The 19,438-nt window shown below is 34.9% G+C and overlaps 1 protein-coding gene across 21 annotated transcripts in view; it reads left to right on the top strand.

Annotated features, from left to right (window-relative positions):
• PAM (peptidylglycine alpha-amidating monooxygenase) overlaps positions 1-19,438 on the top strand; it is a 149,576-nt gene that overhangs the window by 82,443 nt on the left and 47,695 nt on the right. For 12 of the 21 annotated variants that reach the window (XM_027605779.2, XM_027605773.2, XM_027605760.2 and 9 more), the window contains exons 7-13: positions 1,939-1,987; positions 3,294-3,361; positions 4,425-4,505; positions 4,786-4,862; positions 5,201-5,304; positions 11,602-11,786; positions 12,864-12,929. In XM_027605779.2, the coding sequence (XP_027461580.1) occupies positions 1,939-1,987; positions 3,294-3,361; positions 4,425-4,505; positions 4,786-4,862; positions 5,201-5,304; positions 11,602-11,786; positions 12,864-12,929 (630 nt within the window). Of the gene's footprint in view, positions 1-1,938; positions 1,988-3,293; positions 3,362-4,424; positions 4,506-4,785; positions 4,863-5,200; positions 5,305-11,601; positions 11,787-12,863; positions 12,930-15,359; positions 15,444-19,438 lie in introns of all 21 variants that reach the window. The other 9 variants (XM_027605757.2, XM_027605758.2, XM_027605759.2 and 6 more) reach the window with 2 other exon arrangements.

Here is a 19,438-nt window from a genome sequence, read left to right on the forward strand (position 1 = left end):
TGTCTCTGTCAAATAAATAAATAAAATCTTTAAAAATAATAATAATTTTTTGGGGATGCCTGGGTGGCTCAGTCGATTAAGTGTCTCCCTTCAGCTCAGGTCATGATCCCAGAATCCTGGGATCGAGTCCCACGTGGCGCTCTTTGTTCAGCAGGGAGCCTGCTTCTCCCTCTACCTGCCACCCCCCGCCCCCGCTTATGCTTTCTCTCTCTGACAAATAAATAAAATCCTTAAAAAATAATTTTTAATAAATTAAAAAATAATACTCAATTATCCTTTTTATATTTAAAAGCATAGACAAAAATTAAGATAAACCTGTGTTGTTATTTATTATGATTATTATTTTCTCCTCATCTCTTTAAAACTCCGTGAGATTTTATTTTTTTTAAAGATTTATTTATTTATTTGAGAGAGAGTGCATGCACAAGCAGAAGGGGCAGAGGGAGAGAGAATCTCAAGCAGACTCCACGTCCACGCTGATTGCCCAGCACTGAGTGTGGAGCCAGAGGTGGGGCTCGATCTCACAACTCTGAGATCATGATCCTGAGATGACAACCCTGAGATCACGAACTGAGCCAAACCAAGAGTCAGACACTTAACCGACTGTGCCACTCAGGTGCCCCAACTCACTTGAAATTATTATGAAAATAGCACCACACTGGAATTTGATTTAGGATATTGGATAGAGATCCCTTTGTAAAGTGACCAAAAACAACCTGATTAAATATAAAATGTTTATCATTCCATTTATTTCCGTACTATCGTTGTTAAAATCAAGCTTAATAGTAAATGGAGAAATTTCCTTTGTGTTTTATTACCAAAGTATTAAATATGACTTGTTATACTTTCTAAATTTTATCTCTGGTAAATCAAAATGTGTATCTTGTTACTCAGGTTACCTGTTATTATATATTACTGTATGAAGCTACCTTTGTTTTTCTTGTAAGAATTAGAGCTGAAAGAAAGAAATTTCCTTAAAACTGTTCCATCTGCTGTTATTTATTATCACACTTCACTTTTTAATTTCAAGTATAAATCTGTTAATCTTGCACACACTATTTATATTTAAAAAAACTCAAAATTGAGATATAATGTTTTATAAAATTTAGAATAAAGTGCGAAGTGGAAAGAATTTAGCATACACAGAAATAGAAGGAATGAGTAAGTATGAGTTACTATTCATGGTCTCTGTGGTGACAAATCAGCAAGTTCAACAGAGATAAAAATTTGGTTGGGTAATTTAAATTTTTACCTTCTCTCTACTTGGGGAAGGCAAAGGAATAAAGGAGAGGATTTGTAAGAGGTCTCTGAAGTGTCCTTGGCAAAAATACATACTCAGAGGCTTTCCACTGAAGTTGGGGTGAAAATTACCATCAGGTTTCTATTTAGAAGGTGGGAATGGGCAAGGCTTAGAAACCAAAGAGGGTGATTCCTATACATATATCAGAGACATTACAGATGCTAAACGTGGTCATATCTAGAAAGCTCAAATTACGGACTACTTCCGTTTTTGAAAAGTAGAGAAGCTAGTTGCTCAGAGCTGACATGGAACAAACCATTTAATTAATCAACTTTTCTGGATGTTTCAACAATGGAGAACGTTCATAGAGAGTAGCAACAACTTTGTTCTGTGAGCTGTGACTAGTATCTAGTATGGCTATAGGAAAGCAGATAACTTGTCAGTTTGATGAGTCAAGAAAAAAAACACAGAGTGCTTGAAATGATAGTTTTGTTGTTGCTGTCATGATGCATTGGAGATTAAAAATGTATTCATGAATATGAAAATACTCTGTAAACTATAAAACACCATACAAACAAAAACATAGTTTTGGGGGTTTTTTTAGTTTTGAGTTAAAATCATTTAAAAGTTAGTAGTTTGAAATCCGCTTTTCACATTTTCCTATTTAAGATGTGTATTTTGTCTGTGTGCATTTTCAGATAATCACAAAGACTGTTCTGGTGTGTCCTTACACCTCACACGCTTGCCGTAAGTACTTCCAATTACCCTAGCTAAGTGACAGCTTTAAGATCTTTGACAACTTAAAAGTGGGAAATCCACTCTATTCATTATCTATTGCTATATAACAAATCACCCTAAACTTAGTGGCTTGAAACAACACGTATTCTGGGCACAAGCTTAGCTGGTGGCTGTGGCTGGTCTCACACAAAGGCTGCAATCAAAGGCTCAGCCAGGGTTTCAGCCATCTGGGGGCTCCGCTGGGGTGGAGCCACTTCCAAGATCACTCACACAGCTATGGACAGGATTCAGTTCCTTGTTGGCTGTTGGCTGGAGGACTCCCTCATGTCTTGCCTTATGGACTCTAAACAGGGCAGCTCACAATATGGCTGTTGGCTTCCATCACAGCCAGCAAGACAAAACAAGAGAGGGTATGCAAGATGGAAACCACAGCCTAGTTGTAGCCAGATGTCAGAAGTTAGTGAATAATATAGAAATCTGTTAGGTGAAGAAAAGAGTTGCCACAAATCATCATACTCTGACTCCTATGGGGGAAAAAAAGTGAAATTGCTTTTGCCTTATTCTGTTTGTTAGAAATAACCAATCCCTAGGTCTAGTTACTATGCCCAGCCCATGCCCAAGGGAAGAGGATTAGGCAAGGGCATGAATGTCAGAGCTAGGAACTATTGAGAGCTGTGTTAGCCAGAATTCTCTAGAATAACTGAACCAATTGGATGTCCACACACACAGGGAAGGAGAGAGAGATTTAGATTTACTTCAAGGAATTGGCTTACACAGTTGTGGGGACTGGCAAGTCTGTGATCTGCAAAGCAGGCTGGAAATTCTGGCAAGAGTTAGTGTGGAGTCTTGAGTTCAATGCAGTCTGGAGGCAGAATTCCTTCCTCTTCCTGGGACCTCAGTCTTTTCTCTTAAGAGACCCACCCACACTGTGAATGGTAATCTGCTTTACTCAACGTCAATGATTTAAATGTTGGTCACATCTAAAAAATACCTTCACAGCAACATCTAGACCAATGTTTGACCAAACTACTGGTCTCTATCCGCTAGCCAAGTGGACAAAGACAATTAACTGTCACAGGAGCCATTTAGAGACCGCCTTCCACATACACCATGCTATAAAAAATGTTTTTAGCTATTTGCTCAAGAAAATAAGTTATTTTAAGAAAAAGCATATATTCTACCTCTTTTTCCATATTGTTTCCATTTTCACGTGAATCATATTTTATAGATCAGTGTATTGAAGTATATCTTATTTTTCTAAGGCCATTGTTTTGATGTTTCAAATAGTTGATATAAATATTACTGTTTCCTGCAGACAGCCGTTAATTGCTGGCATGTACCTTATGATGTCTGTTGACACTGTTATTCCTCCGGGAGAGAAAGGTAATTATCTTTTAGTATTTATCATCGTCTCATTACTTAAATCTATAGGAATGGATTTACAGTATATTTTTTAATAAGATTTTGAAATGACCTATATCTCTGAAAACTAAACCAATTCTTTATTACCCTTAGATTTTAAATAGATTTCTCTATTATTCCAAGCCAGTAGTTTATTATCATCCATTCTTTTATTGAGATGCTAAGAATTGAGGCCCATGCGTAGGTAGTAGGTTGTATAAATGAAAGAATAAATCTTGAGTATGTTACAAATCAGTCACCCTTCCTTCAGATGCCAAAGACAAACCTCATAACCTACAGTGACATAAACTACTACAGAGAATATCAGGTTCAAAATCAAGAGGCTGGCAAATCCAAGACCAAGTCAGTCTTTGAAGTTAGATATACTGAGCTTAATTCCCTATTTGTAAAATGGGGATAATAATAGCTGATTCTCCTAAACTTACAAAAAGCTATTGGAGTAAGTGTAATATTATTTACCAGTGTATCTGATCATCTGATGAAAATGCTGTGTTAAATATTACTCCTTTGTTTTTACTGGGCATCTTATAAAGTTACTGGCAAGTTTGGTATCATTGTTACTGTTCACTTATTATCAAAGACATATTTATTGAAGAGCTACAGTGTTTTCGACTGAAAGGAAAGAGAAGTCAATGAAGTGATTCCTTCTCAACAGGAATTGTCAATGCAGTTACCTTAGGTGTATGCAGCCAATTGTTAAGCTTTTTCAACTGCATAAATTTTCATGGTAAAAGTAGCAAATGAAGCCTGTGTTTTCAGTGACAGGGTATTTTGTTTTGGCTCTAGTCATTTTGTTTATGAAAGAAATTAAATGTGAGGGCAAGAGGCTGTTAACTCATCTTAGGACATTGGCTGGTACATAATAGGCGCTTAACACCTGCTGAATACCTAGGTGCATGTTTACTTGATAGGAAAACCCCCATGCCTAGCATCTTGTGAATAACCTATACATACTTTTAGACAAGAATAATATTATTTTCCAGTTGGAGAGTGACCTTTTTTTCTGTATTTTCTTTTCTAACAGTGGTGAATTCTGACATTTCATGCCATTACAAAAAGTATCCAATGCATGTCTTTGCCTATAGAGTTCACACTCACCATTTAGGTAAGAACTTTAAACTACAGGTTAAATTATAAATATTTACCTTGGCACTTGCTAATGCTATAAATGTAAATTATATTTGACCTTAAATCTGTTTCAATGAAAGATTTTGCATAATACCTTGAAAATGTATGTTTTTTCATCATACTGTTTTCATTAAAATACCTAGCATTTGGGGTTCTGACAGTATTCAAATTTTATTTTGAAAAAAGAAAGCAAATGATGCCTTTTATTTTTCTAATACTTTATGATATTATGTGATTATAATTTATGTTCATTACAGGTAAGGTAGTCAGTGGGTACAGAGTAAGAAATGGACAGTGGACACTGATTGGACGCCAGAGCCCCCAGCTGCCGCAGGTATGTAGAAACTGGTTTCATTCTGAGACAAAAAAATATTAATCAACAGATAATAATCTTAGAAACCCTCATAGAATCCTTGTGAATTTCTCTAGAATCCTAACATCTCCAAATCTACCTTTATTATTTATCTAAGCTGTGTATAACCTCCTTTTTTACAACTTCCAACTTGATGGTTTCTCTTAACATTTGTGTAAACATGCTGGTGAATTGTGTGTCTGTGTGTTTGTGTCTTCATCCTTTCTACCCAGAGTATGCCAAGCCTCACATTCAGAAAGCATGTAGTTCTGTATTTTATTGGTAATTTTAATGAATCATTGTGTTTGTCTTCTTGGTAGGCTTTCTACCCTGTGGAACACCCAGTAGATGTTAGTTTTGGTGACATATTGGCAGCAAGATGTGTATTCACTGGTGAGGGAAGGACAGACGCCACGCACATTGGGTATGGTTTTGCAAATTCCACTATTTAAAAATATTTTATTGGGGCAAGGCATGATTATAGGTGATAGTTATCTTTGTGAGTGAACTGCACATTTTTTTACTATCATGAACAATTATAACAAACTGTATATTGCATTTTCTCATTTTAGAACCCGTTAGGATAAACTCCAGAACATGTGCTTATTTTTTTATACTTCCTTTCCTCCTGTTTATTCAAAACCTTCAGGATCATGTCTCTGTATATTATAGATGCCACAAGAGGTATATTACTTCCTCAGGCTCATTTAATAAAGAAAAATATAATTGATTATGAAAGTTTTTCCTCAAGTGTCCTTTTCCCTATGTTCAAATTTAGGCAAATATATAGCTTCCACATTTGGTGGTGTCCATTAATTACTCAGAACTGTGATTTTTTTCCGCCTGTTAAAACTTCTGTGTATTCATTGTTTTCCAGTTGCTTGGTCTTCCAAGTGGGAATGATAATATTCACACTTTTCCAAAAGAGAACATTGAACTTTAAATAATTTTCAAAATATTGAGCCTCCTTGAAATAAGTGTATTTTAAGACCCAAGTAAAATTTTCCAAGCACTATGAATACTCTTTCAAAATAGGTTTGCCTAAATTAAAAATGAAAGATAAAGTCTCTTACCATGTTTTGTTTTGTTTTGTTTTGTTGTCAGAGAAGAACCAAGGAGCCTTCTTTCCATGTTAAACTAGATTATAAAATATTTACAGATGCCACCTGGATGCTGGAGTTTTAAACCATTTATCTTTGATCAAAGAGAAGTCACAGAAAGTAGGCATCTGAAAATAGGCATTAGATATACTGAGGATGATTCTTACGATGACAACACTAGCTGTTGGTTGTCAGGGGAAAGGGAAAAGATGCTAAAGCAGGTAAAAGAAAAAAAGGCATTTGAGACAGTGGAATAGGATTTTTTATGTCACTCTAAAGGGTTGTTGTATTAATAAACATCAATTTTAAGGCTAAAGATAGGACATACAGAAAAAAATACCAAGTTACATTAAACAAGAAGCTTCCAACAGTTTTGTTTTTGGATACATTTTGTAAGTTCGGGAAAAAGACTTGAGGAAAACAATAAAATTATACCGTTGCATGAATGGTAGCTAAGAAAAAGCTTGACAAAGTAGACAAAATTGGATTTGAAGGAGTCATTCACTTCTTACCAGCCTTCATCATCATTATCATTATTTATTATTATTTTAAAGATTTTAAAGTGATCTCTGCACCCAATATGGGGCTCGAACCCACAACCCCAAGATCAAGAGTTGCATGCTCCACTGAGTGAGCCAGCCAGGTACCCAGCCTTTAAATATGTGAGTCACAGGGTATTGATCAGCTGTTCTCCATTCTATGTTAGTGTGGACCCTCCACAACTTTACTTAAGTGCCATTGGTTATTTCATTAGCCTCTGAAATAGGTAAACAAAGTAGGAAAAAATCCTTTGCAACACATTCTGTGTATTAGTGTATAAGTTCAAGTGTGGAATAAATAGAATTTTTTGCTTAAAAGTCCTTTAACAATTTAGAAGGGCTTGTAACTTTGGCCAAATTGTATCCTTTCAGTATCCTCTCTGAGGCAGTATCAAACAGAAATTAGTGACTTATTACAATGCCAGGATGAGAGACCAAAGTAATCTCAGGAAACCTCTTTCGGTTTCAGGAGTCTCGAATAATTCAGTCTTTTAACAAATGTGCATTTCTCTTTAAAATAATACCTTAAAATGACTGTACAAATCTATCTTTTTGTAAATCTCATGTAGGCTAAAGGGAATGCCATCTTGAAATACAAATGAAATAGAAAGAAATTACAAGAAGTTAAGTTACTGGATGAGTCCATATTCTGAATATTTAATTTATACGAAGGTAGCATTTTTTTTCCAGTGGAATGATAAACTAATAAGATAGGTTTGAATAAAATTTAAATATGAATAAAAATTCTCCTAATAATATATAGTATTCCTGCATCACTTAATGTGCATTTTAGTTTTAGAGAGGTAATAGCATCAATGCATCTGTTTTATAAAATACAGGATACCACTTCCACAGGGAACCAGTAAGAAAAGAAAACTAGTATTTTATGAGTCTGTAAATCTCTCCCTTTTCTCCCTTCCTGCCTAACCCCCAACATGAACATACATGAACATGTACTCCCCCTGGGCACAGGTTTGAACCATGAGCATGAAGACTAATCAGGTAGGAGGCCACTTACTGCAAGTCGGATGGGGCCAGCAGATGCCCCTCTATGCACTGGGAGAACTACCGGCGTCAAGCTGTTAACTTTCTTATTCTGCAGCCACCTGGAAACCAGGTTTTACAGGAAAATTCTATCAGTGGCCTACCAAGAAGATGTTCAGCTGAGTAATTCTTCCACCCAATCCGAATTTAACTCTGTATTGAGCTAACAATCTTAGGACTGGAAAAATTTTGCTGGGGTGGAACGATCATAGTTAATTAATAAAAAGTCCTTTTAAAAAGAGGGACTAATTTTTTCCTAGCAGGGACACACCACAAAATACAACCATTAAAAAGTAGGTGGATTTAAGACAAGACATATTAAGAAATTTACCAAATGGTAATATTTTTAAGAAATAACATTATTATTAATATTAATAAATTAATATTTAAGAAATATTAAATTTCTTTTAAAATAGTAAATATGAATAATATGTCTTAGACAAAGTTGCACCAATGTATGTACTGACAACAGTACCAACTAATCAGTGTGGAAGCAGTATTTTGTGCCTGACTGCATTACATATTTTATATTCAATATGACACTTCTCTAAATTCATTTCAAATGTTTAGTCAAGTTTAAACAAACAAAAAAAGAATTTTATTTAAAGTCAGCCAATTAAGCTAATTGAGTCAGCTAATTTGCTAACATTTTAAATTAACTTTTGAGAATTGGTAGATAATATTTACGTATTTGGTCAATTTTGTGGGTCATATTTTTCCTTTGGAACCAGTTATTTAATGTACGTATGAGAATGTCTAATGAATATTCATAGATACCAAACACAGCACTTTAATCAACATTTTGAAGTGTATTATATGCAAAGATAAAGTTACATGGTCAGAAACTCCTTAATGTGTAAGTTTAAAATCACAATGAAACCTCTGAAGAAACAATTCAGTTTTGAAAAATAACTTCTTTAAAATGTTCATATTTCTTTCCAAAATTAGTACTTCCCATCATTGTTTTTTTAAGTCCAGCATCTGTTGGGTGTAAGGGAACTAGGGATGAGGGAATCATCAAAGTGGAGGGAGTATCACTGTGTGAAACACAATCGTAGTGTACGACAAGATTTGGGTTTTTTAAAGGGTACATTTCAGAATATTTGATACTTTCTTAAATCTCTATTATGTATCTTTATAATAGGAAATAATATATTTTATTAAAACTCTCTTAGAACATAGATAGATGATAAATAGGTAGATAGATAAACAGATAGATATAAATGTTTTTCTGGAAGGCCATAGACCGAGTCCATAAAATTGACCTGACTCAGCAGTACAGTATATTAGGGGGTAACAGGTTATGCCATACAAGTTGTAAACATTTATTAAGAGAGATTATTCATTCTTCCTCCCTTCAACAAATATTTATTGAGGGCTTAACTATTTTCAGGCTCATCACAGCTTGTCAGATTTAGAGCGAGCTGATATAAAAAAGTAGTTATCACATAAGCACTTTATTTTGCATGAAGATGAAAGAAATGCACCACTGTAATTTTGGAATATAAGTGATGCCAGCAGGCATCATTTAGTGAATCACACTGGTGTTAGGAAAGGCTGAAAGGGTCATTCAGCGGAGCCAGGGCACACGTGTGAACACAGCCTCCCTCCATACTTTCTCATATTAATAATCACTAGGTTGACAGAGTTGAATTGCATGTGTTGTCCTCTATCGAAAATAAGGGTAAATGTGTCAAAATTCCCCCTTAGGAATACAGAAAGCAGTTTGATTTAAAGTCAGATTTTTTTTTTCAGTGAAGGAAAGACAGATGTGGAATAAAATAGGCAAACTGGTTTGCTGATACTAAGGAAGATTTGAGTCCTGACACATTTAAGATGCGATATTTTCTCGTTCAGATAGGAACTCAGAGTTACCTTAACTGCAAGTTCAGTTATAAATGGAAAGGCATAAAGTCTGACTCTTTTCTTTTCCTTCCGCTCTTTAATGAATTTTTCTTTGTGGTAGCAAAGATTCTTTTTTTAATTAAAGATTTTATTTATTTATTTGACAGAGAGAGGGAGAGAGAGCACAAGCATGGGGAGCAGCAGAGGGAGAGGGAGAAGCAGGCTCCCCACTGAGCAGGGAGCCTGATGTGGGGCTCGATCCCAGGACTCTGGGATCATGACCTGAGCCGAAGGCAGGCACTTAACCCACTGAGCCACCCGGAGCCCCTGTGATAGCAAAGATTCTACAGCTATTTGATCAGCTCAATTTTGTATCATAGGATCAGTACCTTAAATGAATTTTGGTGAGCTGATTACGCTGTCTCACAAAGTCACGTGTTTAGAGATGAACATGGGCATGAGGTTCCCAAACAGGTAAAATGTAGAAGGATCTGTCCACAGATTGGTTGCAAGTTTCATTTGTTACTATACAAATTTACTGATGTTTTTCTTCCTTTCACTGATTGGAAAAGTTTGCATGATTATTTTGCTTTCCCTCTCTGTACCATGAGTCAAGGTCTTCTAAGCTATAGCCACATCTTAAATTCCTTTTCCCTCATCTCTGTCTCTTGATCTACACATTTTTCTTTATTTTGAATGGGGGGTAGGGTGGACAATATGGTGAGAGGTCCTGGCTTATTACTCGGGCATCAGCTATTCCTTTTATAGCACAGAGTTTTCTGACCAACTTCAGCGATATAAAATGAAATTCTTAGGAATGGTGTTTTGACACAGGAAGATGTGTGTAGTGAACAGGTGTTTGTTTGGGACTGCACCTCACTATTTGCTTGCATTTCACAGGAGAGGCAATTACACTGACAGGTATTAGATTCAGAGAGTGAGAAGCCAAATGACTTTTAAAGCATGAACAGAGCTTCCCGTGACAGGGATTTATTGCTGTGGTCTCTCAGGGGCTCTACATTTTCAGAGCTTACAGAAACCACATCCCTGTTTGGAAAAAAATTTTTTTTCCTTCCTTTGCTGATGTCATTACTGTTGCTATGGAGAGGAAGTGAGTGCCACATGACATTGCTGGAAAAATCAACACTGAGGTATTTTTGTACAGCAAATAATCCACTTCATAGCTTGTTTTTTATTAGCAGAGGCTTGCTAAAAATTGTCAGAACACCAAAAAGGAAACATTCATTTGCGCAAACTACCTTGGAAATGAAAGTCTTGTGAAGGTGTACCAAAATAATTCCCGCCTAATGATAGTGAAGAGGATGAAATACATGATAGCCCATGTGAACTGAGGAAGAACAAAACATGTGTTAAACTATTAGGCATTGCCTTGTATTATTTGGAGCTTGTATCTTAGAAATATCCATCCCACTGTTTGAAAATCTACTTTTAACAATTGAGCCTTTCAGCTGTGCGGCACTACCCCACTGAGGTCTGAGCCTTTAGAGGAGGTTAGGACTGATGTCATTTTGTATCATTCCTTTATATCTCCCTTTACTTCCCTGCTGAGGAAGCCAAGGTGCCAAGTCAGATATCAGGGGCACATTTATGATGTCTTAGTATCAATACAGGATTCTCAGTTCATCTGACCATGAGGCTGGAGGCAGTTACCAAAAACAAGATCCTAGACTCTCGGGGTTAAATGAAAAAAGCCATTTTTAAAGACTTGTAAATAATATATGATATTTCTGTTAAAGTGTTCAGAATTTTACCATTATTAAGTAAATAATTAAGATTTTTCCATGAGGAAAGCACTTTACCCAATCTGCAAGTTCTAGCAAGTAGAAGAAGGGCTAAAGCATAAAAGGATTTGGAGGAGGAAGGAAAGTATGTCACTGCTACTTAAGTGCCATTTCCATCTGTGGTATTTGGTGATATCTGTGGAGTGACTGCAAATGGATACTCCATTATGAAGTGGAAATATGCCTTTGACAATGTGCTTTCAATGCTGAAAACTGTGATGGGTTTTAATGAAAGCTATAAAATAAATGCACAATGTTTCCACCTCTGGACCTATTGCTGGCAGATTTACTGGTTGCATTTTTCTTGCATTAACAATGTGTTTTATGTGAGTAGCTGATTTGTTATGTCTTTTTTTTCTTTCCTTTCCTTTTTGTTTTTTTTTGCTTGCAGTGGCACATCTAGTGATGAAATGTGCAATCTATACATTATGTATTACATGGAAGCCAAGCATGCAGTTTCTTTCATGACCTGTACCCAGAATGTAGCTCCGGATCTGTTCAGAACCATACCACCAGAGGCCAATATTCCAATTCCTGTGAAGTCTGATATGGTTATGATGCATGGACATCACAAAGGTAAAACTGGTATTCATTTAAAATAAAATATGATTTTGTATTTTATATTTTCTTGTGTGTCTCACTTGACTATATAATTAATATTTAAAATCATCCACCTATCAATCACATGTACACATAATCTGATTCCCACTTTTCCCTCTTTTTAACCTATCTACCCGCCTGATATGCCCCCATCAAAGCAGTGAAAGTGAAGAATCTAGTGATGAAACAGACTAGTTTTGGGACCAGTTCAATAAATGTAGCTCTTTCTTCATTTAATTCATGTTTTCTTCACTTCCCCATTTGATTCTTTCCATAGCCAGTAATGACTTATGCAATTTATGAATTTATATGCCGTGTTCTAAAGAGTGCTTTGGTTTGCCAATGAAAATGCTTATCGTCTCCAACCATACCCTAAATTATCTATTTTAACGGGCCTCCTCAAGCAGAGAAGAGTTCTTGATTTATGAGGCATTACTAATCTTGGCCATTTTGGTCTCATTCTCAGAATTGTTGATGAACTCACTCTTCATCTACAAAATGATCATACTGATTGTCATTTCATTAGTTTAAAATTGCAAAACCCACACCCTGTTTTATTGGATGAAGTATGCTGAAACTTTACTGAGTTTTGCAGGTCCACTCTTGAAATTGCCAGAGCAGGTTCTTATGTCTTTCTATTGGAAATTTTATGAAACAAGTTTAAATAGCGATTAGGTCACTTATTAAGATCTTAATATACTTATAGAATGTGCCTTAAAATGTTCTTAAAGTATCCTTAAAATGTCACTAAATTCAATTTTTAAAAATACAAGCAGTTTTCTTAATGCATTTTTAAAATTCTGTATCATGTAAATATTACTGGAAAGGTAGTTTGATCTGGTTATTAAGTCAGAAGTCTGGTAAATGGTGGTTACACTGGAGTTTTTTTGTGATTTAGAGCATTTCTGCCATATAAATTCTTAATGCTGTTGTTTTTATGAAACATAAGATCCTGAAAATATTTTTATGTTGATGGTATATTTCCAGTAAACTATTTAACATTTGTGATATGTCCCACAAATTTATGCTCAGCTTTTTTGATCCTCTTTACAGAAACAGAGAACAAAGATAAGACTTCTTTATTACAGCAGCCAAAAGGAGAAGAAATGTTAGAACAGGGTATGTATGCATAGTTTTATAACTAGGCCTAAAAAAGTATTCATGTTCCAATTAGGCAACTGAATTTTAAAGTTACTGAGATATTTTAGGTCTCTTTATCAGCATCCATCCCTGTGTATTGCTGTTTTTGTATAATACATAATTCATGAGAAAATGGTCAGTTGTTGTGCTTTAGCTTTGAAAGTAAAATTCCTTGATATAATTTAGACGCATTAGGTTTTTCTGTCTTTGTTTTAGTTTTTTTAATATGCTAACTTTTGTACATAGTGCAAATATAATAATTAGAAACAATTGGTGGGCTTCTTCTGAAATCTAAAGAACTTTACCATTTAGAATCTTGTATACTTAGAATCTTGTGGGCAATGTGTTCATTGACTATATTTGGAAGAAATTAAGACTTAACCTTCATTTTGCCTCTCTTAAGTCATTCTTCTCTACCTTTAGTAAAGTAGGAGGGATTATCAACGTAGGCATTTGTAGTTTTGTGTTAAGTTGCCATCTGATGAGTTAAGAAAGCATCATTCTTCCTCTGATCTGTTTCTTTGAAGTAGTAATACTTGATTCTTTTATGTCATATACTGCATGCATTGGCACTGAAAGATTATTCTTCTCCATCCTGTTTTCTTACCAGTTGTTTCAAAGATGATACTTTGTGTTAGGCATTGGGGTATGTTATCAAGTCATTTTTGGCTAGAGGGGATATATTTTAAAACATTAGTTTAATGTTCATGCAAGCACACTTCTTATGACAACATCAAGTGTGCAGGAAATAGGTAGGATTTTTCTTTTGGTGACAGGTAGAAATTTCTCACTCTTTGGATATTGTAAACCACTATTGGAAGTCTTCAAAATGTATTCTATTAGGTCTAGGTCAAAGACAATACTCTTGCATTAAGAGTATTTACAAAATTGAAGAATCCAGACTTTTTAAAGGAAGACATACACTCTGAGAGGGGATTAGGGAAAACTGTGATATAAAAGTATGTTCCATAACATTTCATTATAACAAAGTGGCCTCTAAAAGAATACCACTTTAGCTCAAAGTTGTTTCTTCTTTTCTGTTAAGTCAAAAACGGAGACGATTTTAAACTAAATAGTTTATATACTAAATGGCTCATATTAAACTACTGAATATGATTCAAAATAGCTAAATTTACCAATCTGTGTATATAACTGTAAGGAAGTCAGTAATTATAGACTACATATAGTAGTATTAACAGTGTTTGCTATAAGTGTGCTGAAATTTGATCAGACTTAAAATGAATTATTTTGATATTGAATGCACTGTTTGAAATATATGCCTTTGAAATAATTTGAGTCATCTTAGATTACATTTTGAAACACTAACATATGTGATAAAGTATAGAATGAGACCACCATTAAGTAGATGTGTCTGATAAAATGGTGAGTTTCTATGGAAACTGTGGCTGAACTCTTTTCATTTTCAAGTTATTTGAGTTGATCAAGGGAGACATTCAAACTTTTGAAAGATTAGAAAACCAGAGGTTTCATTAGCCGAAGAACATGTTAGGTTTAATCTGTTCTTTCCAAATAAGATTTAGGAGGTGTCATGTATACCTAAAAACCAAATGCTTTAAAACGCTTTCATATTTTGCCATTCATTTACCTTTTCATGTTTGATCATATATGTATATAATATTAAGAAGTTTAAATATACCCAAAGCCTTACTGGTTCTAGAGAAGAATTCTGTGGACACAAAAGAAATTATTTTCTTAGAGTTAGTGGTTTATTTTACTTATGAATAAAAATGCTGTAAAGTGATTTAACTTGGGAAAAATATATTCTTCTGACTGAATTTTAATACTATAGAAAATAGGCTATGGCATTCATATATTGAAACTAGTGGGCCCATCAAAATGTCACCTGCTAGGTTATGTGAACACAGATAACTAACCAAAAGCCATTTCAGTGTCCAGTGTAGCCCATATATTATTCTGCAGCTCTTTGGGTACCACCAGCCTAGAATTTAAAGAGAATAGAGAAATATACCAAGTGCATATTTGTATACATAGTCTATTTGATTCGCTAATGAGATCAATGTCTCTCCTTGCAGTACACAGGGCAGATCTACTCATTACTGAGAGAGTATCCCACTCTTCTCAGAGATGTCTTTTTGCACAAAATGTATATTTGTATTAATTCCCTGGGGAGGTAAATGGGCCAGGTATCTAATAAGAGGGCTCTAATTCTTCAAATAAATTATGCCACATCTGCTGATTTTTAAGTAAGCCCTCCAGCTCAACCTTCTGCCTTATTTTGGTGCTGTGGCCAAAACAATTTATGTTCAAGTACTCTGCCAACTTGTATTGATTCTTTTAATATTTTAAGTCCCCAATAAATAAAAGCTGTGAATCATTTCAGTAGTGCTAGCCACAAGTTAAGAGACAGCATCTATGTTTGTCACACAGAGGCTGTCAAACCCCCATTGGAAATAGAAGAGTTGTGGAGCAGGAAAGAAAAGACCCCAAATGTCAGAGGACATGTACTCAAAGGCAAGTTCGGTACCCATCAGTGGCTAAATAATAGAGATAGTTCTGCCTGGATAACACAAACAATGTTGATTTTACTTCCTAGCTTAATACAGTGGAAAGCATATAGGAAGATAAAGGTCAAGATTTGTAATAAATGCCCTGTTGGAAAGAAGGAATGACTTTTATTAAGGTAGTAAAAAAGATGGAAAGTATTCATATGCTATAGGCTGAAAACAAATGTAGCTGTGTCACATTGTTTATCTAATACTCTGTTTCTCCAGGAGGAATAGAAGTTTGGGTTTTTTTTTTTTTTAATTCTAATTACAAAAATAGCTAGCTATTAATTTTTGGCAGAATATTAATCTTGATTGGAGATGTTATTAGAGTTTAAAAGAAACAGTTGAGTTACATGAATCTATGTAGTGTTGCCCAGCCTGTGCTTACAAACACTCTTTACCTTCTGCAGTATCCTTATCTATTTTTGCTTCCTGAAGAACAAAATTTGGTGTTAGGAACTGTGTCTCAGACCTATCTCAAAAAATGTAATTATGAAGATACCAGAAGAGCCTCATTATATGACAGCTTTACCTGTCAGGTTGTCCTGGTTCATGCAACAAGGAGACACATTTTAATGAGGCTTTAATGAAGTCTGTGGGGCATTTTAAAACATAATGCTTATTTGACTGATTTGTCAAATAATATTCATTTAAAAAGATATGCAATTTACAGAAAAATCTGAAGAAGCAAATAAAAATCATCCATCACCCCCAGAAATATGGGTATATATGTACATATCAGTGTCAAATATATATTATATATACATTATTTTAATAATGTTTAGATCATGTGTGCATAGTTTTGTATCCTGTTTTTTAAGCACTATATTTTGAACATTTCCTCCAGCTATAAAAATTATTGGCAAGCGTGATTTTTAGTGCTTGCATAATGTGTTTATATTCCTGCCCATGCTGCTTTGAGACTAGCCTGTTTGTCTATAGGTGAGCTAATCTGTGATTGAGTTGATTATGTCTGCCTCCAAGCAGAAAAACACTAACAGATACTCACAATGAACTGAAACATTACTATCCTTTGAAACCATTGTAAGTGAAGAATACCTGTGTCTGTAGTAAGTGCAATAAGCTAAACAATAAGACTCAATTAGACATTGATTCTAAGTGGAGGAAACTCCTGGGAGACTACAGAGGTTTTCCAGAGCAGACACACAAACATATCCTTTACTTACAGTTGGCACTTTTAGGAAAGTAAAGTGTGTTTTGTAAGTGCTCTTTATTTCTTATGCATTATGATTTCATATATGTTCACTATACCAGTGACACAACCTGAGCTTTTTATCAACATTGTTTGGGTAAGGAATAGGAGCTGAAACCAAGAGGTTTACCAGCTTCAAGCAAGAATCTATGCAACTACTATTAGGAGTTCTGATTTTGAGTGTTTCTCTCCCTTATAATTCAAAGTGAAGGTGCAGTATTGAAATTTATGTTAGTTGTATTGAGAAGATTTGATGTCTTAAAAGAAAACTCATGGCAGAACTGAAAGTCAAAATCTACAATACTAGTTGTCCTTGTCATTGTACATTATGCGCTAGAGAGCATTTCTTCTGCTGCAGAAGGGGCATGTTTAGCATGTTTTATTCAGTTTGCTCCAAACCCCTCTCACTGTAGTCTTTGTGCCCTCATATAATCAATCTTTCTACTCAAAGGTCAGCATGAGTGACTATATTCCCAAGGCTGGGAGAATATGACAAAAATACAATTTGTAGAGGGAAAACACTCCGTGACCCCAGATAGTTAAAGGTCTTCAGACACCTTCTGTGAAACAGAATAATTTCACAGTGGTTTTATGCTAACAAAAATGAATTACCATTGGCATGTTTTATCAAATAAGCAGAATCAAGGGAACAAGGTTGCAAGTTAAAAAGACTAGTAGTCTACTGTAACAGCTTGTTAAAGTAACAGTTGGTAAACCATTTATGAGAGGAGTGAAGCAAAGTCTGGGCTTAATAACTAAAATTTATATTTCTTTGCTTTGTCCAAAATAGAATACTCCCTTCATTCCCTAATAAAGTACAAATGATTTAAGTAACATCTTCTTGGCTAATTCCAAGCACCCACAATGCCACTTTGCTGTTTGAAAGAGGATACAATTCTTGTTTGTGTCCCCATTTGCTAAAAAGTTATCAGTTTGTTATGATTTATGAGCAGCTCACAAGTCTTTATATATTGAACTCATCTATCAAACACAGTTCTAAATACCCCCCAAGGCTCTGGGAAGCTGAGTGGATGCTGTTTTGAATTGGTTTCCTAATAGCAGAGTAGGCAGATGAGAATGATCATTTATCACACAGTTGTGCTTTCTGATAAACATCTGTACGCATGGTAGTTGCAAAACCCATCATCTGCTAACTTCTCCTTTTTTATATTTGTCTCATTTTCTTAAGAAAAGGGGGGGCATTTTGATTGTTCAAATCAGTAAAAGAAGAAAATAATAAAGTTTACTTCATTTGCGATCCTTGAGCTGGTCATCATGATCATGTTTTATTTCAGGAAGGCTAGTAGGATAAATGTTAGTGATAAGTCAACAGTTAATAAACCGAATCAACTAACCAGAAGGGAAAATCAAATATGACTGGGTTATAAACCAAAATATTAAAATCTGAGAAGAAACGCTTTTATTTTTCCATTCCTCATATCTCTCTCATTAATCAGTTATGTTCCATGCTGCAGTCTCATTAGCCTGGTTACTTGGCATATTTTGTCAGTGGCTAAACTGCTGATGAACATTCTGTTTACTTTCCATGTACCATAGAAATCACAGAGCAATAACAAAAGTTGTTTGTTTTAGGTAATAAAGTCCTAGTGACGCGTGTGGGAAATGGGACTTCATATTCTGAAGATTACCAAAGTGTTCCTGATCATTTTTTTAAATGCCTCCACAATTAAGATTTTTACACTGTCTAAAAGTAGAGATACTTATTTTTTTATTCAATAATTTTAAAACATTTTATTTAAAAAAAAACAAACTCATGGGGTGATTTTTCAACATATGTTTCTCTTTCAGTTTATCTCACCATATTCCGGAAAGTAAACCAAAGAAATTTTCATGTTGATGGCAGGGAATAGTGAATGGTCCCTACTAAATAGAAAAATGCCCATTGAGTCATGAAGTAGTTAATGCAAGCACACAACTTAACGAATTGGGAGTTTAACTGGTAGTGTTTTAGATTTTCTCCTACTATGCTGTGTTCTTTTTCCTGACACATTAGCTGCTACCACAGTTATGTTTTCCAAATCCAGACCCACTCAGCCAAATTGCTTTAAAGAACTAGAACATTTCTGCATTTTGTAAGATAAAAGTCAAAGTTTGAGTGAGGAAAAAAAGAAACGGACTCACTGCAGCCTAAAATCATCAAAGAAATATTTTTATTTCTGTTGATGGCAGAAGCAAAGGGTGACGTTTTTAACAAATTATTATTCATTTCAGATTAATTTACTGAGTATCTGCTGTGATAGGTATAGTACTAATCACTGGAAATATGACAGTGGGTAAGAAATGAGCCGGTTTTTTTTTCATATAAAATCACATTTATCCCTTTTCACCTGCCCCTTCCCAGATAATTTAAATGTACAAAAAAATTTTTAAGAAAATCTTACAGAATTTGATCATCCGTGTAAGGTATATTGCTGGGGGAAGTGAAAACTATTGAAGAGACAGATACTACTTTTTCAGACCAAAGGAAGCCAGTCATTATTCTTTAGGCCATTTTTGTGCAAATCACTATCATACATAGATATTGACTAGTTATAAGCATCTTATATTATAGTATGAAGAAGACAGGCCAGGAAAGAACAAAAAGAAACTTGCTCTGTTAAAGAGGACAACCAGCACCTGGGCTCAGAAGAGTTAAATAGAAGAAAAAAATTAAATATAGTAAGATTGTCAAGTCCGAGGTAAATTCACAGGAAAGGGTTTATTGGCCATTATAGAAAAAAAGGGGG

The sequence above is a fragment of the Zalophus californianus genome, chromosome 5, assembly GCF_009762305.2.
Source record: "Zalophus californianus isolate mZalCal1 chromosome 5, mZalCal1.pri.v2, whole genome shotgun sequence".
In the NCBI taxonomy this organism is placed as follows: Eukaryota; Metazoa; Chordata; class Mammalia; order Carnivora; family Otariidae; genus Zalophus; species Zalophus californianus.